Source organism: Phyllostomus discolor, chromosome X, assembly GCF_004126475.2.
Source record: "Phyllostomus discolor isolate MPI-MPIP mPhyDis1 chromosome X, mPhyDis1.pri.v3, whole genome shotgun sequence".
In the NCBI taxonomy this organism is placed as follows: domain Eukaryota; kingdom Metazoa; phylum Chordata; class Mammalia; order Chiroptera; family Phyllostomidae; genus Phyllostomus; species Phyllostomus discolor.
This window is the reverse complement of record NC_050198.1, coordinates 35,468,646-35,495,975: the sequence shown is the minus strand read 5'-3', so window position 1 is coordinate 35,495,975 and position 27,330 is coordinate 35,468,646. Positions and strand designations below refer to the sequence as shown.

Sequence of the window (27,330 nt, the reverse complement as noted above, 5' to 3'; positions counted from 1 at the left end):
TTCTAAAAGGCTTCCTGGGAGTTAAAAAAATTTTTTTTAAAGATTTTATGTATTTTTTAGAGAGGAGAAGGGAGGGGTGGGGGAGAAACGTTAGTGTGTGGTTGGGGGCCTCTTGCATGCCCCCTACCAGGGATCTGGTCCACAACCCAGGCATGTGCCCTAGTCTGGAAATCGAACCAGCAACCCTTCGATTCACAGGCAGCACTCAACCACTGAGCCACACTAGCCAAGGTAGGTTAGCCGAGATTTTAATAAAGATAGTGTAAACTTTGAATATTACTTTGGGTAATATTGTATCTGAATAATAGTCTTCCAATCCATGAATATCGGATTTTCTTTAATTTCTTGTAGCAACTTTTCTTACTTTTCAGTATAGAAACCCATATTGCTGTGTTATGTTTATTCCTCAATTATACTTTTTATATTATTGTAAATGGAGTCTTGTTTTAATTTTATTTTTGGATTCTTCATTGCTAATGTACAGAAGTATAAATTATATTTGTGTGTTGCACTTGTACTCTGAAACTTTGCTAAACTAGTTTATTAGCTCTAATACTTTTGGGAGGATTCTTCAGAATTTTCTGTGTCATATCATCTGGTAAATGACATTTGTCTTTCGCCAACTGGTTTATTGCACTTTCAGTTTTTGGTATTGATTGTTCCTTTAATATGAAATCTTAACTCTGCCTAGCCTTGGATCCTGGAGATTTTATTCTATTTTTTTAAAGTTTAATAATTTTATAGTTTTTCATTTATGATCTCTGTGACCTATGTTAATTTGTAATTTTTGTATAGGATGTGAGATTTAGATTAAGGGTTTTTCTTTTTCTTTTTCTTTCCTTTGTCTGTCTATGTACAATTGTTCTAGTGCCATGCCATTTGGTGATAAGACTATCCTTTTGTTGAATTCCTTTTTACATCTTTGTGAAAAGTCAGTGGGGCATATTTTTTGTGGATTTTTGATAAGAATTATATTCTATATATAAAGTGGGGAGAATTGACATGTTGACAATGTTGAGTCTTTCAGTATATGAACATGGTATGTCTCTCCATTTATTTAGGTCTACTTTCATTGCTTTTATTAGCTAAGTTTATCCCTAATTATTTAATTTTCTTTGGAGGGATTGTAAAATTTGAATTTCCACATGTTCATTGTTAATACATAGAAATGCAATTGATTTGTATGGGTATGTCCTATAGCCTTGTTGAACTTATTGTTAGTTCTAGGAGAGTTTTGTTTTTCCTAGTATAATCCTTGGGACTTCTTCATACAGACAATCATGTAATCTCCAAAGTAGAGATAGTTTAATCTCTTTCTAATTTATATGCCATTTAGTTCTTACTTTTGTTTTATTGTGCTGGCTAGAATTTCAGTTACTGTGTAGAATAAGAATGGCAAGAATGAATATGCTTACTTTGTTCCAAGGCTTAGGGGAATATATTAAGTCTTTCACCATTAGGATGATAAAAGGTATAGATTTTTCAAACATGCCCTTTATCAAGTTGAGGTAGTACCCCACTATTCCTGACTCTTGGAGAAATGCCTTTTCTGAGTTAATATCATCATATGATTTTTATTTTACCTATTAATAAGTGGATTACACTAAATGATTTTGAATGTTGAACCAGCCTTGCATCCTTGGAATAAACCCACTTAGTCATAATATGTCATTGTTTGTATACATTGCTAGATTCAATTTACTAAAATTTTTGAAGATTTTTTTCAATCTTAAATTCATGAGAGAAATGTCTATTTCTCAGTAGTATCTATTATGTTAGTCAGTGGTTTATTTCTTCTGTGTGTTTGCTAATTTTCTGTCTAGAGGTTCAATCAATTGTTGAGAGTAGGATTGAAGTTCCTAACTATAATTGTGGATTTATGTATTTCTCCTTTTAGGTCAGTTGTTTTTTTCCCGCTTGTTTGAAGGTCTTTTGTTTGGTGCATCCATACTTAAGATGCTATGTGTTTTTGGTGGATTGATCTTTTTATCACTATGTTATGTCCTTCTTCATCCTTAGTAATTTTCTTTCCTCTGAAGTCTACATTATCTGATATTATAGATATACTCCTGCTTTCTTTTGATTAATATTAGCATATCTTTTTCTGTTCTTCTACTTTGAACCTGTGTATCTTGTGTTTGAAGTTAGTTTTTTGTAGACAGCCCATAGTTGGTTTTTATCCACTCTACCAGTATCTCCTGTTAATTTGTATATTTAGACCATTTACATTTAAAATAATTTTTGGTATCTTAGGACTAAGTCTGTCATTTTAGTGGTTTTTTTTTTAATTCCCTATGTTTCTTTCCTCTGTTTTCTTCTATTCTTGCTTTCCTGTGAAGTACTTGAAAGTTTTTTAGGATTTCTTCTTGTTATATTTATACTGTTTTGAGTATATTGTATTGCATAGTTTACATAGTAGTTGCCCTAGGTATAACTTAACACGCTCCACTGGTATGGACATTTTACCACTTCATGTTAAGTATTGAAACATTACTTTCATTAGACACTTTTACCCTTTCCACTTTTAAAATATATAATTATTTGAAGTATTTCTTTTATATATTTATGCACACTATACAAGGGGGGACCCCCAAAATGGAGGTATCTTCTGGAAGGCGGGCCCCTTGTAGTTCAGACAGTCCATGCTAGGTGAGTGTTCTAGGAACCCATCTCTAGCAGTGTACCTGCTGGTGTTGGTGTGAGGGGCTGTGTTTGGCTTCAGTGAAATTTTGGGGAGTAGATTCTTTCAGTGTATTTGCTCACTTCATGATAGGTGATTTAGGAGCCCACTGTCCCACACCAAGCTGAGGGTTCAGCAGTTTTTGACCAAAAATGGCATGATACCCATTGCCCACCCTCCCTACCCTGGCTTCTCTGAAGCTTTGAAGGAAAAAAAATCCTCAAAGGGAAACGTTTTGCCAATGTAGAAAATGTGAAAGAAAAAGCGGCAGAAACACTTAAAAGACATCAAAATTAATGAGTTCAAAGACTGTTTTGAGCAGTGGAAAAAACGTCTTGATAAGTATATAGAATCAAATGGAAGGTCCTTTCATGGTGACTGAAGTTTAAACATGTAAGAATAAATACACAATTTTTTGAATATAAATTCTGGGGTTTTTTTTGGTTCTCCATTTGTAGATGTTATAAATTTTGTCTTCACCATTAAATATGATTTAAGAAACTTACAAAGAAAATAACCTACTACACTTTACCCTCATTTTTACACATTGCATTGTTTTTCTTTCCTTTCTGAAATTCCAAGCCTCCTCCTATTGTTTCCTTTCTTTTTGGAATACCTCCTTTCAGTCATTCTTTAAGGATAAATCTGATAGCAATGGATTATTCTAGTTTTCTTATGTCTGAGCATGTGTTTTATTATTTATTTCCTAATATATATTTTGCTTGATATAGAATTCATGGTTAACATTTTTTTCCTTTCAGAACTTGAAAAATGTTTTGCCACTTCCTTCTGGTCTCTGTTTGCAGATAAGGAATTTTACTGTCATTCAAATTAGTGTTTCCCTATCAGTTATATGTTGTTACCTCATACTTTCTGTTAAAATTTGATTTTCAAAAGTTTACTTGTGCTATATCTTGCCCTGGATTTCTTTGGATTTATACTGTTTAAATTTTGCTCAGCTTTATGAATCTGTTTTATGCCTTTAGCCAGATTTGGGGAGTTTTCAGTCATTATTTCTTTGAATTTGTTTTTGCTCCACATTCTTCCTAGTCTACTTCCAAGGCTCCGGTTATATGAATTTTCAGCCTTTTTCTGTTCACAAGTTTGAGGCCCTGTTCATTTTCTTTGAATCTTTCTGTTGTTCAAACTGATCAAAAGAGTGTATTTGTCCTCCAGTTTACTGGTTCTCTTTCCTGTCATTCTCAGTCTTCTATTTAGTCCACCCAGTTACTTTTTTTTTTAGGATTTTATTTATTTATTTTTAGAGAGAGGGGAAGGGAGATAGAAAAAGAGGGAGAGGAACATCAATATGTGGTTGCCTCTCACGTGCCCCCTACTGGGGTGGAGACCTGGCTCACAACCCAGGCATGTGCCCTGATTGGGAATCAAACCAGCAATCCTTTGCTTCACAGGCCAGCACTCAACCCATTGAGCACACCAGCCAGGGCAGTTTTTAATTTACATTATTATATTTCTCAGTTTAATTATTCCTATTTGGTTTTTATAATTTCACTTTTTCTTGAGGTTTTCTATTTTTCTTTTGTTTCCCGATAAATAATAACTACTACTGAGCCTTTTTTTGTAATGTTTGCTGTATAATCCTTGTCAGATAATTCCAACATCTGAATCATCTTGGTATTAGTGTGAGTTGATACTCTTTACTCATTTGGGTTCTGGTTTTTCTTTTTCTTGGTATGACAAGTGACTTTTTTATTGTATCCTGAACATTTTGGATATAGTTAGAGATTTTTTATCATATTTAAATCTATTTTAGCAGACACTTGCCCTGTTAAATTTAGCCTGTAGGTTCTATCCTACTTTGTGGGCTGTAGTTCTAATGCTAATTTAGTTTTCTGGGCTCTTGTAAGGTTATTTAGGTCTTCTCTGTCTTCTGGTTCTGGCTATGCACTTGCTGGATCCTGTTGGTACTTCCTGCAGGATTGGAGGTGGTCCTGTGGGCTTCCAAGTGTTAAATATGGGGAGTAGGACTATGGAAGTAATGAAAGTACTAACCTGGCCTCCATCTAATACTGTTTTAGTAGAAGGTCAGCAGCTGTGGGGTCTGAATGGCTCTTCACTACTGGGTAGAGGTTTGGGACATAATGCCCTTAGTTGCCTTTTGCCCTTGGGTAAAAGGGTCAAGGGATGCCTGGCCTGGACCTTTCTCTACCGAATGGTGGTACACCATAGCTTCCTGAGTCTGGAAAGCTCTGTGTTATCATAGTGCTTCCTCTTTTTCTTCAGTCTTGTAAGACTATGGGCTTTATTCTGAGTTTCAGCTTTTATAGGGCTTGCCTCCAGGAGAAAAGAGTGAAAATAGTAAACTCATCCACTGTCCAAGTAGTGCCCTCCTACCAGTTTCTGTCTGCTTTTGTTTGCTTTCTTATGCCTTCAGGCAGTTTTTAAAAAATACTTGTCCAGCACTTTTTGTTGGTGTCTAGAGGGAGTTTGATTTGATGTAGAACCTTTCTTTCCTAATTTTTGTTGTTGGAAAATATCATCCCTGGCTTAATTGAGGTAACCGCTATATGCCCATCAGTAAACCCTGAAGAGTAGATGATGGAAGAATGGAGTTTCTGCTTTTTTTTTTTCTGCCTAGGGAAAGGTGAGAGGACTCTTGAGCTGAAATAGCAAGCTGTGCTTGTATTTTGTGTCTGTGTCCCAATAAAACTGAAAATTCTTTGTAGCAAGATCTGTACCTGATTTATTTTTATTCCTAGTATCTAGCACACTGTTTGACATAAATAGTTACTTGTTGAGATGTTTGTTGAATAAATTAATAAATAAGAATGGCTGTATATATTACTATCAACCTGCTGTCAGTGAGAAAAGGATCCTTTGGTTGATGTTTATCATTCTTGCTGCTTAGTCAGGACTTCTAAATTGGTAATGAACCTGTATAGGTGGACAACTTAAGATCTGTTTGTATTGCTCCATTTTATTGCCCCATGTGGCAAAGGGCTAGTGAATATAAGAGACAGAAAATGAATCATGAGTTCAGATGTGTCAGTCGTGGTTTTGATTTATTTGTTCAATAATATGGAAAACCACTTATTCTGATATTTTTATCTACCACTGAGGTCAGCATTTCTAACCTATCTGTGATGTATTAGTACTAATGCATTAGTACTTTTGATGGTTGAGGTTGATTCCATTTCAGTTGACATTGTGGTCTAACCAAACATTTGTTCAGAAGGTTTCATTTTCAGCCTCTGGAGAGAAATACTAAACCTCAGCAATTTTCCATGCACAGTACAGTGTTTGAGTTATCTCTATACAGTACAGTGTTTGAGTATCACTTTAATTCTCAATCACACTATTTGTATTATTTTTAAAAATCTTTTTCTCATTACTTTAATTACCTAGGTAATATGCCACTATATATTCCTGGTAAAAACTTAAAACAATGCAGAGAAGTCTTATTTGACCCTTTTCTTCCCTGTGTCCTCCTACTGCCTTCTGTCATCAGTTTGTTGTGTCTCATTTCAAATTTTGTTTCACTGTGGTTACATATGTAGTTATGTACCCTTAAACTGTACAGTATTGTTTTCTGGTTTGGTGTTTGTCTTTAAGCACTTAAAAAAGATCTTATTGTATATGTCACTTTGTATTTTTTTAAGATTTTATTTATTTATTTTTAGAGTGGGAAGGGAGGGAGATAGAGGGAGAGAGAAACATCAATGTGCGGTTGCTAGGGGTTATAGCCTGCAACCCAGGCATGTACCCGGGCTGGGAATTGAACCTGCGACACTTTGGTTCACAGCCCGCGCCCAATTCACTGAGCTACGCCAGCCAGGGCTACTATTTTTTTTGTTTGTTTTTATTTTACTGTCATGATTTTTTATTTATTGTATTTTTAGACAGAGGGGAAGGGAGGTAGAAAGGGAGAGAAACATCAATGTGTGTTTTCCTCTCACATGCCCCCTACTGAGGACCTGGCTTGCAACCCAGGCCTGTGCCCTGACTGGGAATGAATCGGTGACTTTTGGGTGTGCAGGATGGCACTGAATCCACTGAGCCACACCAGCCAGGGCCCTTTGTCTATTTTTTAATTGTATTATTTGTCTTCCTGGTGTTGAGTCCTATGAGTTCTTTATATCTTTTGGGGATCACACCCTTTTCTGAGGTGTCATTGGCAAATGTTTTTTCCAAATATGGTTGGTTCCCTTTTCATTTTGATGATGTTTTCTTTAGCCATACAGAAGCTTTTTAATTTGATGGCACTGTTCTTTAATGTAGAGTAAGATGTGTGTGTTCCTTGTTACCATGTTAATTCAGTGTCTTAGAATTGTTTTATCTGCATGAATAATGTGCATTAGCACTATAAAGGAAAGGTGACTGATTTTTATTATTGCTAATATTTTGCATTGACAACTAGGAACAAGTGTTTCTTCCTTCAGGGTTTTGTTGATAATTGTTTTTAGAAGCACTTACAGGATTGTACAGGTATCAGACTTTGAAGGCATCAGGAGTCAGTAAAATATATCATATATTTATTGTTTTCACAGATAAATGTATATATTAGAATATCTGAATTGTGTATTTTAAGATTACTCTGGAAATTGTGGTTCTTTTTTTTTACATTGATTTTATTTTTTTATTGTTTTTCAAGTACAGTTTTCTGCCTTTTCCCCCCACACCTCCTTACTATCCCACCCTCCTGGCCTCCCTCTCCCATTTCAACCCCCCCTCCCTTGTTATTGTCCACATGTCCTTTATAATTTGTCCTGTAAACCCTTCACCCTTTTCCCCCTTTACCCCCTCCCCTCTCCCTTCTCATCAGTGTCAGCCTGTTCTCAATTTCAATGTCTTTGGCTATACTTTGCTTGCTTGTTCCTTTTGTTGATTAGGTTCATGTTAATGGTGAGATCGTATGGAAATTGTGGTTCTTATTAGCATTTTCTATTTTACTACTGTTTCATAGCCGATCTAAGTAAAATAATTTCAGCTCCACATTTTTAATCAGTGAAGTAATTAATAACTTTATGCTTCAGACTTAGTGATTTTAATTCTAACCAAAGTATGTTTCACACCCAGAGAGGTAGTTACTGAAGATATCAGTGCCTTTGAAATGTTTACTTTGTCTCTGGTTATGTTTCTATTCTGTTTTTAAGACAGTACAGAAACTATATGAAGAATGGACTTTGTTGATGTTTATAATGCTGATATTAATTGGCAAAAGAATCACTATGTTTATTTTGTTGAGAAATAGCCATAGGCCTACTGTGTATGAATACGATTAAAACAATCAAGTTTATTCTGGCAAAGACAGTTTAAAGATATCATGCACCCATTTTTCTGAGATATTCTAAAGGCATAAATCTTCTATTTAGGGAGCTGACATTGAGGACCAAACAGTGTCACCTTATTTAATCTTCACTGTAACTTCTTCTATAAAATAGTTAATTCCATTAAATGAAAATCTTTGTGTAAAAATTGAGAATTAAAGTTATGTCTGGTTTCTCTAGAGAGAATGATTCTGGCTTCCATGATATTAGGCCATTTATGTAAAAATGCTATTTAGTACAATTATGTTTTTATATGAAATTAATTTACTCTAATTGAAGGGAACTTGGTCTAAGTGTTGGGTATGTTTGCTGAACATTGTCACAAAAATGTTCCCAAAAGGCACATTTACTTAGTATAACTTTATAATTGCAGGGGACATTAGTCATTTCGATTGATTTGCAGGGACATTATTCAGCTTTCTTTCTTTTGTAATGTAAATTAGTCAAAACATTGAGGATCTTTAAGGAATGGGGGCCTTTCTGGTTGATTTCATTGTCCAGGAAGGAACCAATCTCTGAAATAGCACATTTGAAATCTTCAATTTGGGAGATTGGTGGAATGAGATAAGAGACTGATTATTTGTGGGTTACTATTATAAGGTATTTAAGATAAAGGGAAACAGTTGTTTTGGGGGATAGTATGAAAGATGTTTTTTATTTTATACTATATATGCAACATTCTCAGTTTTTATGTGTACAGTTAATTTTGAAACACAGTTTTAACAATTTGGACAATACCGATTGCTGGTTTTAGTATACAACACCAGTTTTTATATCAAAACTTTCCTATTTTTGATTCTTAAGTTTTGCTAAGTGACTCTGTAGTTTACAAAATGGCTTTGTATAATTTTTCAGTATTACTTTGATGTGCAGTTTTTGATTCTTTGGGTATCTGAAACTTACCTTTCATATACATTCAGAAATTAAATTTAATTTGGCTGGGTAGAAAAAATATCAGTTGACCACCTTTTGTTTCCTCTTACAAGATACTTTGTACTGTTGACTTCTAGTTAATTCTGGAGAAACCAGCCAGCCAGAATTTTGGTTGCTTTTTCCTCCCAAGTGTTTATATGTGGCATTCGTTTTCCTCATAAGTGAAAAATTTGTTGTATATCTTTTACATGTCTTATTATTGTTCTTTTATTTCCTCTTATGCCAGTAGATTTTAAAAACAACTTCTTAGAAGATTTTATTTATTTTTAGAGAGGGGAAGGGAGGGAGAGAGGGAAAGAAACATCAATGTGTAGTTGCCTCTCGAGCGCCCCCTATTGGGCACCTGGCCCACAGCCCAGGCATGCTCCCTGAGTGGAAATCAAAGCAGTGACTCTTTGGTTTGGAGTCTGGCCCTCAATACACTGGGCCATAGCAAGGAAGGCTAAATAAGTTTTAAAAATACATAAAAGTAGAAATTTGAAATTATCTGTTATCCCACCTCTCAGAAACAAAACGTTTGTTTTTTCAGACATTTTTCTATGCATGTATTTACACAAATACATTTTTTGTATTTATTTCGTCAGAATAAGATCATACTAGCTTTTTAAAAGAATTTCCTTTTTATTGGGAATTTGGCTTTATTTATGGGAAGTATATTTCCCAGAATACTGAATGGCTCAGTTAATTCCCTCTTTTTCATTTCCAATATACGTTGTCACTCCTGATACTTAAAAAAATTTTCGTTGTTCTCCCTAAATTGCTGTAGAAAGCTTGCAGGGCTATGACAGTAGCAGTGCCTAATCAATTTGCTGGTTGCTACAGACCCTTGATAACTCAACTGAGGGCAGATATTATGGGGAAAGTGTGAAGTGTAAGTCTCCTTTCAGTTAAGTTCCCTTTCATAAGGTGATTCCTAGGGAGACCTTGGAGTTAAGCCAAGTAATTTTTTCCCTTCTATTCAGTTCTACCTGCCTTATAATTAATGTTGTAGTTTCTGTCCCTCTTTACTGTCAGTACCTGTGGTGCTAGTGTGTTTCCCTTTTTTCTTTTTCTCCTGTTTAATAGCCTTGGTATCATTATGTGAATCTATCTGAGGAACTCTGGTGTGGATAAGTTATTTCTTAGGATATATTCATTATTCAGAATCTAAGGTTGGCTAAGAACTAGGCTTAGATAAGCAGTGACTTCATAGACGAAATGTTCTGTTTAAATAAGATTTTATTTATTAATTTTTAGAAGGGAAGGGAGAGAGAAGGAGACAGAGAGAAACATCAATGTGTGATTGCCTCTCACATGCCCCCTACTGGGGACATGGCCTGTGACCCAGGCATGTGCCCTGACTGGGCATCGAACCAGTGACCCTTTACTTTGCAGGCCGGCACTCAATCCACTGACCCACACAAGCCAGTGCTGAAGGGTTCTTTATAAATATAGAGCTGTAAAAGTGGGCATTCATGCACAGTGATAATTTTCTTTAATTAAATAAGCAATACTTTCATTGTTAAACAGTATACATAGCATACATATAGGTTTGAGTCAGTTTGTATCTTTAGTTAGATCTGAGTTTGACGTCTGACTCTTTGAAAGGTATTAAGTTATTTTAGCCTTGGCTCTTTCAATTTATAAAATGAAGTTTTAATATGTCTATCTTTCATTTGCAACTTCCTTTGAGAAATGCATTATATGTAAGATGTGTTCATAGATAAACACATTAATACAAATTTAGTAAAATGCTATAGTCTGTTGGTGGTAGATATATGAGTTTTCATTGAAGAGTTATTCAACTTCTCTGTCAGGAAAAAAAAATGCCTGTCTTACAGGTTTATTAGAGTTAGATGAGATATATGTGAGAAATGCCTGGAATGCAATAAGTGCTCAGTAAATAGTGGTTGTCTCTTCATGGGAGAGACAGGTTTTTGGGATGTTGATAATACAATACTGTAGTTGATGAAATGTTTAAAAATACTTCCTAATCTCACTGGTCTACTTCACTGCAGAATAATTGAATGAGAATCCCTGGAACATTGTTCATGAGCTTAGATTTTCTTTTTTTCTATTTCCTTCTCCCCTTCTCCATTTCTTGTTTCTTTGCCTCAATTTTATAAAGTATATCTAGGGTAGAGAACCATTGATAGGAGGACAACAATAATAATAAAGGAGAAGGAGGAGTTAGGAACTGTGATTAAAAGAAAAGCCCCCACTTTGCTTCAGTACTCTTTGAAGTTGTTTATCTATTCATTCATTTTCTTCTACAGACTCAGTTTTTGCCTCCATCAATTACAGCCTCAGCTTTGTTGTTGGAAAAATGAAGATAATACCTACTGTCTAGAGTTGTCATTCAGTTGTTGAATTTAGTTAAATAATGCATATAAGTTCTTAACACTTAATAAATGCTCAAAATAGTGTTTGTTTTGTTGCTATAATAAAAATAAAAATTATAAAAATGAGAACATAATAGTGAAAGCTATTGTTGAGCAGCCAGTTTCTCCTTAGATATTGGCAAGGCACTAGAAATATTGTGATAAATCTTACAGGTATGGTCTCTTCCCTCCAAGAGCTCACAGTATCGTTGGGAGAAGGATCTAGAAACAAGTTCAAGAGAGAGCTTCAATTGCCAATATAGAGAGGAGAGAATGGTATGGCCCATGGAATCTAGGCCTAGTTTTGCTTCTCATTTTGGCTTTGTCCCGGTCTGCAAGTGTCCAGAGGTACTTTAGTTGAATTGAACTTTTTGCTAGGAAGTTATCAAGGTCTCAGGTGTCCTAATATCAAGGTCTTCTTTGGAAAATGGATTAGTGCCTTTCATTTGGATTTCAAGGTGAGGGGTAGGGCAGAGATGAACACAGCATACCATTTCTACCTTCTACTTTCTCTTCCATCCTAGTGAACTCATACTGAGGGGTGTTTTAATAGATAAATTATATTAGCTTCTAATTATAGATTAGGTAGTTAGCTCTTAAGTATAATCACTGTTTGAACATTGAAAATAAATACTTTGGCAAAGAGATTTCTTTTTTTTTGTACATGCAAGAGTCAACATAATGTAGCCAATAGAACAAATGTTTATTACAGAATTTTAAAAGAATTATGGTGGGTACTAGCAAGATAGACCAGTAACATTGTGCCCTGAAGCATAAATCGGGAGGCAAAGCCTATGCATTAAGAGAAACAAAACATAGATGTTATGACAACAATCTGGAATTATATTTTATAATTTCTTGTAATTATTAACAGGATTATTAATCCTTGTGGTAGCCCACAGAATCATGGCTAATGGTTTGGCTCATCTGCTTTTTTACATGATAGTTTTATATCAATTTCTGTCATAATATTTCTAGAAGTTTGAAAACTAACATTTATAAATATGCAGGGCCATTTTTATACATGTGTTTCAATTTTAGGGAAATGCTTCATTCTTTATTTTGTCTAAAACTACTATAATGTGCATTGAAATAATGAAGAGATGTTTCAAGATGGCTGTAGAGTAGCTAGAAGCTCTGTTCCCTTCCTTCCAGACCTGGATTGGACTTGCAGACAAACTACAGAGTATTCATTTATGAAAAGAATCAGTTGCAGTGTAGTTGATCTGGAAATTTATAAATAGGAGAACGGAGAAAGATGGAAAGAGACAAGGACAGGATGAGCCCCCTCACACAAGTATAAAGAAAGACTAAGAAGCTAGAGCAAGGGTGTGAAACTCATTTTCACTGGGGGCCACATTAGCCTCACAGTTGCCTTCAAAGGGCCAAATGTAATTTTAGGACTGTATAAATGGAACTACTCCTTAACTAGGGGCAAGGAAGGAGCTCAGCACTGCTGCCAGGTAGAAACAAGGTGCTGGGCCAGATAAAACGAGGTGGAGGGCTAGATTCAGCCCCGTAGGCCTTATGTTTGCTACCTATGCGCTAGGGGATACTTTGGAGGGGAAACTCTGTTCCCCTGGCAGTGTGGGCTCTCAGCCCCACACAGGGTCACCAAACCAGAGCAACCAGAAACGGGAAGGAGAGCTTGTGTAGGGAGCAATGGGGATTCAATCCACCTGGGAGACTCTGAGTGCACCATCCCAGGAAAGGAGAGAACCCATTGTTATGACACCAGTGTGGGAAGTTTGCATCATCTGACTGCTGGAGGGGTGGGGCAACATTTTGGAAGTTATGGAAGAGGGGTCTGATCAATATACCCAGCAATAATTTGAAGGGCCTTCTGTTCTCTTGAAGGAATTTGGGCAGAAAACCCGTCAGAGTCTGGGCATTGAGGCTTGAGGAAGAGGACTGCTCAAATGCTGAGGGAGACATAGTGTCTCCCACCTGGTGTGACACTAGGTCATCCCCAAGTCAAAGGAATATGATGGTGCTGGACTGGAAATTTGGTCCTGTTTTGCTCAATTAGACTGTGTGGAAGAGTGGTACATTTGTCCCTGAGACTGGTTGGAGCTGGACGTTTTGGACAACCCTTTTGTGGCTGACCACATGAAGAGATTTTCTTTCCTTCCTTTTCTCCCCTCCCCTCCTCCTTCCCCTCTCCCCTTTTCCTTTGTTTTCCTTCATCTCCACCTACTTGGATGGGCAGTATGCAGGTGCCAGCAAGATACACAGAGCCTGGTTTCTGAGATTGCATCTTACAGGTTATCTGTGAGTCAGATGGTCAGGGGCTGGGCACTGTCATTTCAATATGGGGGAGCAGAGCCAGCTCCCCAGTGAGGTCAACATTTGTAGTCACATGATGGAGAAGAAATGCCCACCCCTGCCTCCTCCTGAGGGAGGGTACCAATCTCAAGTCTGAATCACCCCTGCTAGGCCCTGATTATCTCCCCATTCAGCACATTTGAGTGGGGAATGGACAGCAACTCAGACTGGGAAGGTACTAAGGGTGAGACCCAAGGCACACCCAACTTCTGGGCTCTAGAACCCCTACCTGCTGGTCTACTTGAAACTTTTCCTTGAAAAACTTGCAGAGGGCAGGGTAGTAGGGACAGCATTTGACATTGACTTGCTACAGAACACCTGTTGGACAGCCTTGGACTGCTCCAACAAGTGGCCAGCTCCTGAAAACCACACAGCAAAATTGAAGGAGCTCTAAATTCAGCATGTCCAGAGACTAATGGCTCCATGCACAACGAACTGCTGAGGCAAATGACAGCTTTTTGTTTTTCAATCCTTTTTTTTTATTTTCTTTTTTACCTCATTTTTTTGTTCTTTTTTTTTTCTTTCATAATTCTTACTCTATTTTTTCTATTCTCGCCGTATTTTTTCTATTCTATTTTTATTCTTCCCATTTTCCTTTCATATTCTTTATTTTAGTTCATTCTTTTCTTATATATTTTAAGATTTTATTTATTCTTATAGAGAGGGGAAGGGGGGGGGACAAAGAGAGGGAAAGAAATACCACCATGTGGTTGCCTCTTGCATGTCCCCTCCTGGAGACCTGACCTACAGCCCAGGCATGTGTGTGAATGGGAATCGAATCAGTGAGCTTTCAGTTTCCAGGCCAGCACTCAATCCATGATCCACACCAGCCAGGGTTATTTCCCTATATTTTTATTTATTTTTATCTATATTTTCTTTCTTTTCCTTCATATTCTCTTTCCTGTTTCTTTTTTCTTCTCAAATTCTTTTTGGTTTTTTTTATTATTATTTTACTTTTCTCCTTATTTTTTGTCTTTTTTCTTGGTTTTTCTTTTTCCTTTTTTGCCTCTGTTTTCATTTCTTATTGTCGTTGTTGTTTTTGTTGTTGATGTTTGTTTCTGTTTTGTTGAGATTTTTTGGTTTTGGTTTTGTTTGGTTTGTACCTGGACAACAACAATTTGGTGAGCCTCACAGTCAACCAGCCTGAGGGTGGAGATATCCCTTGAACAGGACAATGGCAATCATGAACCAATTACAACAGGAGGTCCCACATAACTCACACAATGGTCATTTCTAGAGCACCTAGTTCAGGTGACCAAGGAGAGTGCACCACTGGGTCCCAGAAGACACCTACCACAGAAGGTCCCCCCACCAAGACTGGGAGTCATAGAAGTTCTATTTAATACATAGTAACAAACACACAGAGACAGCTAAAATGGGGAAGTACAGAAACATCTTAAATGAAAGAACAGTAGAACTATTTAGTAAAAAAAAACTAAATGAAATTAAGAGAAGCAGCTTAACGTACAGAGTTCAGAGTAGTATTTATAAAGATGCTCAATAGCAAGAAACAGTACATAAGAACCATGAAGAATATCCAGGGAGAAAAAAGAATATGTCTGAAATGAATACAGTGTAAGGAATAATCAGGTTAGATGAAGCAGAGGATCAAATTAGCAAATTAGAAGATGCAGGAGACAGAACCACTCAATCAGAGCAGCAGAAAGAAAAAAGAATTAGAAAACACAGGATAGTTGAAGTGACCTTTGGAACAACATGAAATGTAACATCTATATCATAGGGTTACCAGAAGGAAAAGAAAGAGAGCAAGGGATAGAGAAACTTTGAAAAATAACAGCAGAAATCTTCCCTAATCTAATGAAGAAAAAAGTCACACAAGTTGAGGAAGAACAAAGAGTCCAAATCAAGATGAACCCAAAGAGACCCCCACCAAGATATGTCCTAATTACAATGGCAAAGGGAAAAGAAAAAATCTTAAAGTCAGTAAGAGAAGAGACAGTTAGCTAAAAGGAGCTGCCATAAGGCTGTCATGCGATTTCTCAATAGAAGCTCTTCAGGCCAAGTCCTATGTGGTGTGGGTCAGTGTATTGAGCACAAGCCTGTGAAGAAAAGGGTTGCTGGTTCAGGGCACATGTCTGGGTTGTAGGCCAGGTCCCCAGAAGGGGCATGTGAGAGGCAAGCACACATTAATTTCCTCTCTTCCTTCCCCTCTGTAAAAATAAAACACTTCAGGCCAGAAGGGATTGGCATGAAGTATTAAATGTGATGAAAAACAAGGACTTGTCACCAAGAATACCCATGCAGCAAGGCTATCATTTAAAATTGAAGGAGAAATAAAGAGCTTCCCAGATCACAAAAAGCTTAAAGCTTTGTTCATTATGACAAAACCAGCATTGCAAGAAATGTTTAAAGGACCTGCTTTAAGAAAAAGAAATAGAAGATCATAGGCAAAATGAAAAAAAGTGATAATAAATAAGTACATGTTTATAATCACCTGAAATGTAAATGGATTAAATGCTCCAATCAAAAGACATAGAGTAACTGAATGGGTAATAAATGTGACCCGTATATGTGGCGTCTACAAGTAACCCACCTGAAAACAAAAGCTTTACACAGGCTGAAAGTGAAGTGTGGAGGAAACTATTCCATGAAATGGAAACAAAAATAAAAGGCTGGGGTAGCAATACTCTGTCTGACAAAATAGACTTCAAAATAAAGTCCATAACAAGTTACAAAAAAGGTCACTACGTAATAGTGAAGGTGCCTGTCCAACAAGAGGATATAACCCTTGTAAATATGTATGCACTGGATATAGGAGCACCTACATATATAAAGAAAATCTTGGTGGACATAAAGGGAGATTAACAGCAATATAGTCATGGCAGTGGATTTTAACACTCCACTGTCATTAATGGATAGATCTTCCCCATAAAAAATCAGGAAGGAAACAGTGACCTTTTCACAACATAGTAGTTCAAATGGATTTAATTGATATTTACAGAACATTTCATCCCAAGCAGCAGAACATACATTCTTCTCAAGTACACATGGAATATTCTCAAAGAAAGGCTACATAGTAGGACACAAAATAATTGTTAACAAATTCAAGAAGATTGCATTCAGATGAAGCATTTTCTCAGATCACAATGGCATAAAAATTGAAATCAACATCAATGAAGAAATGCAAAAATATTCAATACATGGAAGCTAAATAACATGTTATGAAATAATAAATAGATTATAAATGAGATCAAGGAAACGAACATTACCTGGAAACAAATGAAATTTAACACACAAGAAGCCAAATTATATGGGACACAGTGCATGTAGTGGTAATAGGAAAGTTAATAGCACTATTGACCTACCTCAAGAAGCAAGAGAAATGTCAAATGATCTAACCCTATCCCTAAAAGAACTAGGAAACAACTAATGAAGCCCAGATTAAGGAGAAGAAAGGACATAATCAAGATCAAAGAGGAAATAACAGGTAGGGCAAAATTGTTGAAAAGATCAATGGACTGAGGGATTATCATGCTAAGTGAAATAAACCATTTAGTGAAAGACAAGAAATACCATGTATCCCTTTTATATGTGGAATGTAATGAATAAAATAAATGGTAAACTAATGGACAAAATAGAAACAGGCATAGTTACATTGAAGAGACTGGCAGCTGTTGCAGCCCAAAGGGGAGATGGAGATTGGATGAAGGAAGGTGAAGGGAATAATGGAAGAACATATGTACATGACTCAAAGACATGGAGAATGATTTGGGGATTATCTGGGGGGTGGGCTCATTAGAGGTAGGCTGACTGGGAAAAGTTCAGAGAAGTGCAGTAGCATAAACAATTTGTGCTAACTTTTAAAAAGATAAATGAAATTAGGAGCTATTTATTTGAAAAGGTAAATAAGATTGACAAACATTTAACCACACTCGAAGAAAAAAAGGGTACTCAAAATTAGAAATGAAAGAAGGGTAATAACAACTGATATCACAGAAATACAAAGGATTGTAAGAAAATATTGTGAACAAGGATATAGCAAGAAATTGGACGACCTTAGAGAAATGGATAAATATCTAAAAACACAATCTTCCAAAACTGAATCAGGAAGAATCAGAAAACCTGAATAGACCGATAACTAATGAAATTAAAGCAGTAATTTAAAAAAAAAAAAAAAAAAAAACTCCCAGCAAACCAAAGTCCTGGACCTGATGCCTTGATGGAGAAATTTTCCCAATCATTCAAAGAAGTAATGCTTATCCTTTTGAAACTATTCCAAAAAAATTAAGAGGAGGGAAGACTTCCAAGCTCTTTTTTATGACACCAGTATTATCCTAATTCAAAAACCACATAGATATAACAAAGAAAGAAAATTATAGGAATATATCCCTGGTGAACATAGATACTGAAATGCTTAATGAAATATTATTAGATTGGATCCTGCAATACATTAAAACAACATGAAGTGTGATCAAGTGGGGTTTATCCCATGGGTGCAAGGTTGTTACAATATTTGCAAATCAAATGTGGTATATCACATAAGGAAAATGAAAGACAAAAGTCACATGAACATGTCAATAGATGTAGAAAAAGCATTCAATAAAATCCAGCACCCACTACAGTAAGTATTCATAATTAATTATCTCTTGCCCCACTCCTGGACAACTAACTTGCTATCAGTTTTTTTCTTTCAATTTTATTTTTTATTGGTTGCCAGTGTACAGCTTAGTGGTTAGACAGTCATATAGTTTGCATAGTGTTCCCCTCAATATTTCTCATAGCCATCTGTTACCATATATAGACATTGCAATAGTATTGACTATATTCCCCATGCTTTGCTTTACATCCCCATAACTGTTTTTTAACCTAGCAGTCTGTAGTTCTTTTTTTTAAAGATTTTATTTATTTTATTTTTAGAGAGGGAAAGGGGTGGGGGAGAAACATCAATGTGTGGTTGCTGGGGGCCGTGGCCTGGAATCCAGGCATGTGCCCTGACTGGGAATTGAACCTGGGACACTTTGGTTCGCAGCCCATGCTCAATGAACTGAGCTATGCCAGCCAGGGCCAGTCTGTACTTCTTAATCCCTGCGCCTCTTCTACCCAAGCCACCAGATTCCTTCTCCTCTGGCAACCATAAGTCTGCTCTGTATTACTCTTTCAATTTTATTCATATATTTTGTTCTTTAGATTCTACATATAAATGAAATCACATGGTTTTTGTCTTTTTCTGACTGACTTAATTCAGTGAGTGTAATACCCTCTAGGTTTAGCCATGCTGTCACAAATGGTGAGATTTTTTTTTGTGGCTGATTAATATTCTCTGTGTACAGAATATCACAAAAACAGAAACATAGCTGCCGTTTACAATGAACCTTTATACTATGTCCTTTTTTCTTTGTATTTCTTTCAAATTGATGTCTGCAGTTGGTAATACTGGGTCACAAACATTTTTATGGCACAGTCTTTTTATGACACAGTTTTCTTATTTCTTTGTACCCTCTAACATTTATTGGAAGCCTAAAATGTGTTAGGCACTGTGTTTAGAGGCACTGAGAATACAAAGAAAAATCATACAGAATCCCTTGATCAGCAATAATGAAGATGGACGTGATAAAAGGCATTACTGAATGGTGATCTGTCTATTGGTGTGTGTCCATCCATCCATCCATCCATCCATAAATTGATACATTTATTATTCATCCATATATTGCTTTCCCTCTGAAGCATGGGAGAACTAATTGCAAACAGGATGCTTTTTACATGTAAATATTTCTATAAGAATAAGGACATTTTCTTAGTACAACACAATGACCAAGTTTAGGTAGTTGTCATACTTACAATATCTGTAAAGTAACATGAGTAAAATATTATTATTCAACCTGTTGTTCACATGAGAATTCTACCAATTATCCAAATAATGTCCTTAATGGCAACCCCTCCAATCCAGGATCTAATTGAAAGATCATTCCCTTTAGTTTGTAATGTTCTTGCAGTTGTATTGCATTTCCTTTAGTTGTGTTGTTTGTCTATTTCATGTCCTTTAATCTGGGACAGTTTCTCAGCCTTTCTTTGTCTTTCATAGCATTGATATGTTTGGAAAATAAAGGATAGTTGTTTTATACAATGTTCTTCAAGTTCAAATTCAGATCATGCATTTTTATCAGGAATAACATGTAAGGAATTTGTGTTATTTGCATATTTTATCATATCAGGAGGCATGTGGTGTCAATTTGTCCCAATATTGCTGAGGTTTAATTTGATTATTTGGTTAAGGTATGGCCTGCCAAGTTCTGCTGTAAAGTGATTGGTTTTTTTTTTTGCTTTTGCAATTAATAAGTTATCTGTGAGGAGATATTTTGAAACTGTGTAAATACCCTGTTCCTCATCCATTTACTCATTGGTTTTATCATCCATTGATGATTTTCTAACTTTTTCAGTCCTTATATTTATTACTTGGCCTTGTACCATAAGACCTTTCCTTTATTTGTATAAGTATGACTTCATGTATTCTTATTTTATTGAATGGGTTATATTGTGTTGCTATCATTATTTATTCTGATGCTGAAATTGTGGGCAGTTGGAACCCCATCAATCTGGCTTCTGTCTGCCTTTGATACATTCCCATTATTCTTTGAGCAGTTCCCTTACTTTTTGGGACAACAAGGTGATCTAGGTTCATCTAGTACTTTCTTTGTCCCAGGGCCAAAATCGACCATTTGTCTAAGAAACCTTCATCCCCTTTAGTTTAGAAAACAAGACATGAATTAAGGCATATGTTTTTTAGAGTACCCAAGGTGATTTTGTTGGTGTCCGGAACCCACTTTAGTACAGGCTTTTTTTGTATAGGAGTTCTGTCTAGATATTTGCTAAATGGACAGGACTTATGGAGGAGTTGTAGTAATCCAGGGAGATAATAGGAGCATAAGTAGAGTCACAGTATATGGGAAACTCCAGCTCCTTTATTGTGGCTTTGAGCAGAGAACGGGCTACAGAATGAGGCAGAGACTAGTTCACTGAGGACTTTTATGTGCCATCTGAAAGAACTTAACCTTAAAGAAAATGGCAAACCATCACAGGGGGTTTAAACTGGGTAGGGAAGAAATCATTTCTGATAGATTTGCATTTTAAGATCACTCTGCTATCTCCAGTGGTAATGCATAGGATGGATTATATAAATGTTTAAAATTGTTGGCATTTGCCTGTTTAGGAGGCTTATACTTTCCTCCTAGAAATCTGTATTGTACCTTCCCAATACTAACACTTCAAAGGGATAATTGGCAGTAGTTTTGTGGAAAAAAAGAGGAAGAATGATGAGACCACACAGTATGTTAAAGCTTGTGTCATTGATTTATCTATTTGTATAATGGCAATAACTCTTCCTTTAGGAGTAATTTTACAACCAGGACTGGAAGCTGAATGTCAGTGTTCTCTGCTGAAAAAATAACACAAGCAAAATCATATAAAACTAAACGCTCTCTTTTCTTAATGAAAAATGTTAATGAGTATTGCTACAATTTAGTTTTCTTTTTCTTTGGTAGTAAAATTAATAAGATTTAAAGAGATTTTTGATAGTGTGGATGTTCTGCTTGGTTTGTGAGGTAACCAAAACATGATATGTAACAAGTGCGTTTCCCAAAATAATACCCAATTCCGTCTTTGGCTTGAAGTTTCATGTTATCGTAACAAGTTTTATTTCTATATTATTTACAGCCTATATCCCAACCAGTTGGAGTTGAACAGCAAGCAACTCTTCTAAAACCAGATTTAGTTAGAAGGTAAGTATCTTCAAATTTTATACCATGGAAATGGTAAGTGTATGTTGAAAGTATTTGCATTAATTGGGGCTGATTGTATCTTAATTAGAGAAGATGTTTCATTTTTGTACTTATGTGTATGTTCAATAAAAATAGTAGGTATTATTTTGCTTTTTTATTTTAATAAAGATCATATAGATTGTGAAATTATTCATCATTTCTTTTTCTCATCATAACATTCTGTTTTTAAGAAAAGCTCAGAAGGATTTAAAGAAGGAAAAAAATACTGTAATTTAGAATAAAATTCCACCTAATCTAAACAAATAAATTATAACTAGATTTAAGTATAATTATGCTATTATTTGGTAATTATAAACTAATATTTTTCTGTTATTCATATTGGGTAATTCCTATTCTGTTTTCAAGTTCACTAGTCCTTTCCTCTTTCCTGTGTTATTCTATTATGTCCATTCATTGAATTATTTTTAATTATTGTTCCTTGTAGTTCTATAATTTCCATTTTTTTTCTTTTTTAATATCTTCTATTTTCATTTTTTAAAAGATTTTATTTGCTTATTTTTAGAGAGGGAAAGGGAGGGAGTAAGAGAGGGAGAGAAACATCAATCTGTGGTTGCCTCTCATGTGTCCCCCACTGGGGACCTAGACTGCAACTCAGGCATGTGCCCTGACTGGGAATTGAACAGGTGAGCCTTTGATTCACAGGCCAGCATCCAGTCCACTGAGCTACACCAGCCAGGGCTAATATTTTCTATTTTTAATGAGTTTTTTGTTTGTTTGTTTGTTTGTTTGTTTTGCTTCATTTGCTTCAAGAGTATTTGTAATTGCTTATTGAGTCATTTTGATGATGGCTGCTTTAAAATCCCTTTCAGTTAATTCCAATATCTGATTCATCCTGGTGTTGACATCAATTGATTGTATTTCCACATTCAAATTGTGATTTTCCTGGGTTTTGGTATGACGAGGAACTTTCATTTGTCTCCTGGACCTTTTGAATACTGTGTTAGGAGACTCTGGGTCCTATTTAAATATTGTGGTTTATCTGGCAGTCCCCCTGTTCTAATGAGAATTTAGTTTTTAGAGTACTTGTATGACTGTGGTTTCTTTAGAACACCTTGCATATTTGGGCTCCACCTCTGTTTGGAAGGGGTGAAGAACACTATTCTAGGCTTGCTGCCTCAGTATAGCTCTCTAAGTTGGTCACATGCTACTGCCGGGGTTAACACCACAGTTACCAGGGGGAGGCAAGGGCTGGCCTGAACCACTTTCTCCTGCAGGGTTGAGGGTAATGAAACCACTGAGCATGGACTGCCTAGGCCTATGGGTGCAGATTCTGGACTGCCTTCTGTCACTGTTGTGGGTAATTGGGAGTTGCTAAGCTGTTATCTTTTTCTTTAATTATTAGGGATTCCCTAGCAAGTGTTACTTCATCTTTTCACCCGTCAGTGCCCTCCTGTGATTGTCTACTGTCATATTTTCATATTTTTTAATTATACTTTGAGGAGAGAAATAGGGAGAGTTGAATTTCTACCACCTTGTCCTAAACACTAATTAGTGTTTTAAGATAAATCTGCAATGTGAATGAATGATACAACCTCACTGAGTAGTATTATATCACTTTTAACTGTTGAAGGTGTTATTTATTATTGCTATTTCTCTGTGTATTAAAAAAACTAAGCAGTATTAATTGCATCTTCTACCACCACTTGTGTTTATACAAAATGTTTTTTTATGTGAAAATAGAAAGAAATTTAGGAGTTATTTGTATTTTTTCTTATATATATTTATACAGATACTTTATGAGTAGTTTTAAGAGGAGTTTACCTAAAAATTAATTTAAAATATCTGTTTGGTACTTATAGATCTTAGCATTTGTTTCAATTGTATTTACTGTAAATTTTATATTTATTGAAGCATCTTCAAAGGTATAAAAAAAAAACAACTGAAAAGTGTTCTTGACATGGATAAATGGAAAGTTAATCAACCCTTTCATAATCATTGATTTGAATCTGCAAAATACAACTAGTTAGAATTAATCATGTTGAAACTTTTTCACATCATGTGTTTTCATTTTTTAAGCAAAATTTTGGTGTATTTGATTGATTGATAAGGAGGTATAACTGACTCAACTTTATATTTCAAGTATACAGTGTAATGATTCGATATTGTATATATTGTGAAGTGATTGCCACAATAAATCCATCCATCATTTCACATAGTTAAATAATTTTTTCTTTGTGATAAGAATTTTTAAGGTCTTCTCTCTTAGCAACTTTGAAATATGCAGCATAGTTTTATTGACTATACTCTCCATGCTGCACATTATATCATGATTTACTTATTTATTTTATATCTGGAAGTTTGTACCTTTTTTACTCCTTTCACCTATTTTGCCTGCCTCTGACCCTCGCCACTCCTGCCCCCACTTCTGACAACCAATAATCTGTTCTCTGTATCTGAACTTGGATTTTGTTTTAGTTCGTAGATTCTGCATATAAGTGAGATTATATGTACTTGTCTTTCTTAGTTCACATTTATTTCCCTTACCATACTGCCCTCTAAGCCTACCCATGCTGTTGCAAATGCCAAGATTGCATTCTTTTTCATCAGTAGCTATTTCATTCTATAACATACACCATATTTTCTTCATATTTTTTCCATTTGTTGTTTTGCCCTCCTGCACTATTACTGTGTTTCACACCCCATCTTTCTGTCCCCTATTTAGTTCATTGCATAGAAAGGTATATTTTGAGTGAGAATTGATTTCTAGATGTTTTAATTGAACATATTAATAAGAAAACACAAACAGGATAAAATTAATAAAGAGGGTCCTCTGATAAAAGGTTCCATAGAGGCCAGTCACTGTTAGTGTTTTTCTTTCTCTTCCACTACTGTGAGAAAATGTTTCTCAAATAAATACAACATGATCTCAGTGTTTTATAACTTATAAAACAGCTTTATTGTGATATAGTTCACATACCATGAAATTCACCCATTAAATGTATACAGTTCAGTGACTTTAAGTATATTCACAGTTATAAAATCATAACTTAAAATTTTTTTATGTACTGGTTTGAAGGACACAGAGATGAAAGATATCAAGTTGTTGTTCTACTTATTTATGTATTCAGTGGTTGATTCTTACACGTGTCCTATCAAACCCTTAACCATGGAGTATCAGGACAATGCTCTACCCAACTAAGCTACTACTTATTTATTTTCCATAAATTCTGATTTTATACTTGGGAAGTTTTCTTAGAATTATGTCATCATAATTAAATGATTGTAGCCATGAAGAGATTTCAGATGTTAACTGATTTGGGTTAAATATTGGGCTTTGAGAATCACAGAATAATGTGTTCCCTGAGAAATTGAATAGAAGTTGCTTTTGTGTTTTTAATTACTAGTTTGCAACATGATATGGCAGCTGTGAAGGAAAACACCAATGCCTCTGACAACCCAAGTGGAAATGGCAAACAAGATCGGATCAAACAGAGAAGAGCTTCCTGTCTTAGACCAGAGAAAGGGACTAAATTTCAGCTTACTGTTCTTCAGGTCAGTGTGTAAATATGGGTTAAGAGTGTGTGCAGAGATCTGTGCGGGGGCGGGGGGCAGGAGGTGGGGGTTAGGGAGGGGTAATGTTACTCGGGAAGTAGAGTATTGTGAAACTCAAAATTAACTTTTCCTTTATTAACAAACTGTTCCAGGTAAGAATATTATGCATTAATTGTTAAACTTAGGAAAGATAAGGAAGAAAATAAAAATCACTTGTACCCTCAGATATAGTTCCTGTTACTGTTTTAGTTTGTTTGATGTGTTATTTTGTACCTATGTGTAGTATTCTACATAAAGATGAGAGGACTAGTAATAGTGAAAATTTACTGAATTATTTTGTGCTAGATAGCCTACATGTTGTTTTTACCATTTAATCATTTTAAGTTCTTGTTTTTTATATTATTATCATTTGATCTTTTAATAACTTTATACGATTGATCGTAGTATACTTCCTTTTAAAAATGAGAATTAGAGAGGTAATTTGCCTAAGGTCATTGAACTACAGAGCCATAATCAGATCTGAGTCAAGATCAACTTTCAATTCCATATCTAACCGATATAGTAGAAGTTTCAAATGAATGCTAAACCTTATATATAATTTTATATGCTGCCTTTTTTTTTTTCAGAATGAAATAAATCGCTCTCTCTTTTAAAAGATTTTATACATTTATCTTTAAACAAGGAAGAGAGGGAGACAAATACCAAAGTGTGGTTGCCTCTCCCATACCCCCTACTGGGGACCTGGCCCACAAGCCAGGCATGTGCCCTAAATGGGAATTGAACCAGTGACCCTTCGGTATGCAGGACAACACTCAGTCCACTGAGCCACACCAGGCAGGTCTATATCCTGCCTTTTAAAAAATTAATGTATTACATATATTTTACTTTGTCAGTAATTTTTTAAAAAAACACATTTTATTCATTATGCTATTACACTTGTCCCATTTCCTCCCCTTTATTCTCCTCTGCCCTCCACACACCCTCCCACCTGCATCTCCTCCGCCCCTTTAGTTCATATTGATGGGTCATACGTATAAGTTCTTTGGTTTCTCCATTTCCTATACTATTCTTAACCTCCCCCTGTCTATTTTGTTCCTACCATGTATGTTTCTTATTCCCCATACCTTCTTCCCCCATTCTTTCTCCCACCCCATGCCTCCTGATAACCCTCCATGTGATCTCCATTTCTATGATTCTGTTCCTGTTCTAGTTGTTTGCTGGGCTTGTTTTGTTTTCTAGGTTTGGTTGTTGGTAGTTGTGAGTTTGTTGTTATTTTTCTGTTCATATTTTTTATCTTCTCCTTCTTAGATAAGTCCCTTTAACACTTCATATAATAAGGGCTTGGTGATGATGGACTCCTTTAACTTGACCTTATCTAGGAAGCACTTTATCTGCCCTTCCATTCTATATGATAGCTTTGTTGGATAGAATCATCTTGGATGTAGGCCCTTGCCTTTCATGACTTCCAATACTTCTTTCCAGCCCCTTCTTGCCTGCAAGGCTTCTTGGGAGAAATCAGCTGACAGTTTTATGGGAACTCCTTTGTAGGTAACTATCTCCTTTTCTCTTGCTGCTTTTAAGATTTTCTCCTTAATTTTAATCTTTGGAAATGTAATTATGATATGCCTTCATGTGTTCCTCCTTAGGTCCAGCGTCTTTGGGTCTCTCTGAGCTTCTTGGACTTCATGAAAGTCTATTTACTTTGCCAGATTGGGGAAGTTTTCTTCATTATTTTTGAAAATAAGCTTTCAGTTTGTTGCTCTTCCTCATGTCCTTCTAGCACCCGTATGATTCAGATGTTACAACGTTTAAAGATGTCCTGGAGGTTCCTAAGCATCTCCTAATTTTTTTTGAATTGTTTCTTCATTCTGTTCTGGTTGAATGTTTATTTCTTCTGTATGCTTCAAACCGTTGATTTGAGTCCTGGTTTCCTTCCTGTCACTTTTGGTTCTCTGCATATTTTGCTTTACTTTACTTTGGGTAGCCTTCATTTGTTCCTTCCTTTTGCCACCAAGCTCAGTCAGTTCTGTGAGCATTGTGATTACCCATGTTTTAAACTGGGCATCTGATAGGTTGGCCATCTATTTGTCACTTAGTTGTATTTTTTCTGGAGCTTTGTTCTTTCATTTGGACCTTTTTTTTCTCTCAATGGGCTTGTTACGTAGTAAGGGACAGAGCCTTAGGTGTTTACCAGGGCGGGGCAACCCATGTTGCTGTGTTGTGAAGCTGTATGTAGGGAAGGGGTCTGAGAGGGAACAGTGCTGCTTTCTCCGCTCCCTACCAGTTTTTAGTCACTTCCCTTACTACCCACAATCAAATTCTGCCCTTCTGGTGGGTGGGTTTATGTATGTTCCAGGCCCTTGTAGGTCTCTCCAAGGAATTCTCCCTTGAAGCTGGGAGTTTCTCCTGCCTCCTCAGCCCCCACAGGTGTTTTCAGTCAGAGGCTTAGAGTCTTT

At 35.9% G+C, this 27,330-nt stretch overlaps 1 protein-coding gene across 2 annotated transcripts in view; it reads left to right on the top strand.

Moving 5' to 3' along the window:
• Window positions 1-27,330, top strand: part of LOC114505343 (constitutive coactivator of PPAR-gamma-like protein 2) — a 264,300-nt gene that overhangs the window by 84,775 nt on the left and 152,195 nt on the right. For both annotated transcript variants that reach the window (XM_036016503.1, XM_036016501.1), the window contains exons 11-12: window positions 21,258-21,322; window positions 24,727-24,874. In XM_036016503.1, coding sequence (XP_035872396.1) covers window positions 21,258-21,322; window positions 24,727-24,874 — 213 coding nt within the window. The remainder of the gene's footprint in view (window positions 1-21,257; window positions 21,323-24,726; window positions 24,875-27,330) is intronic.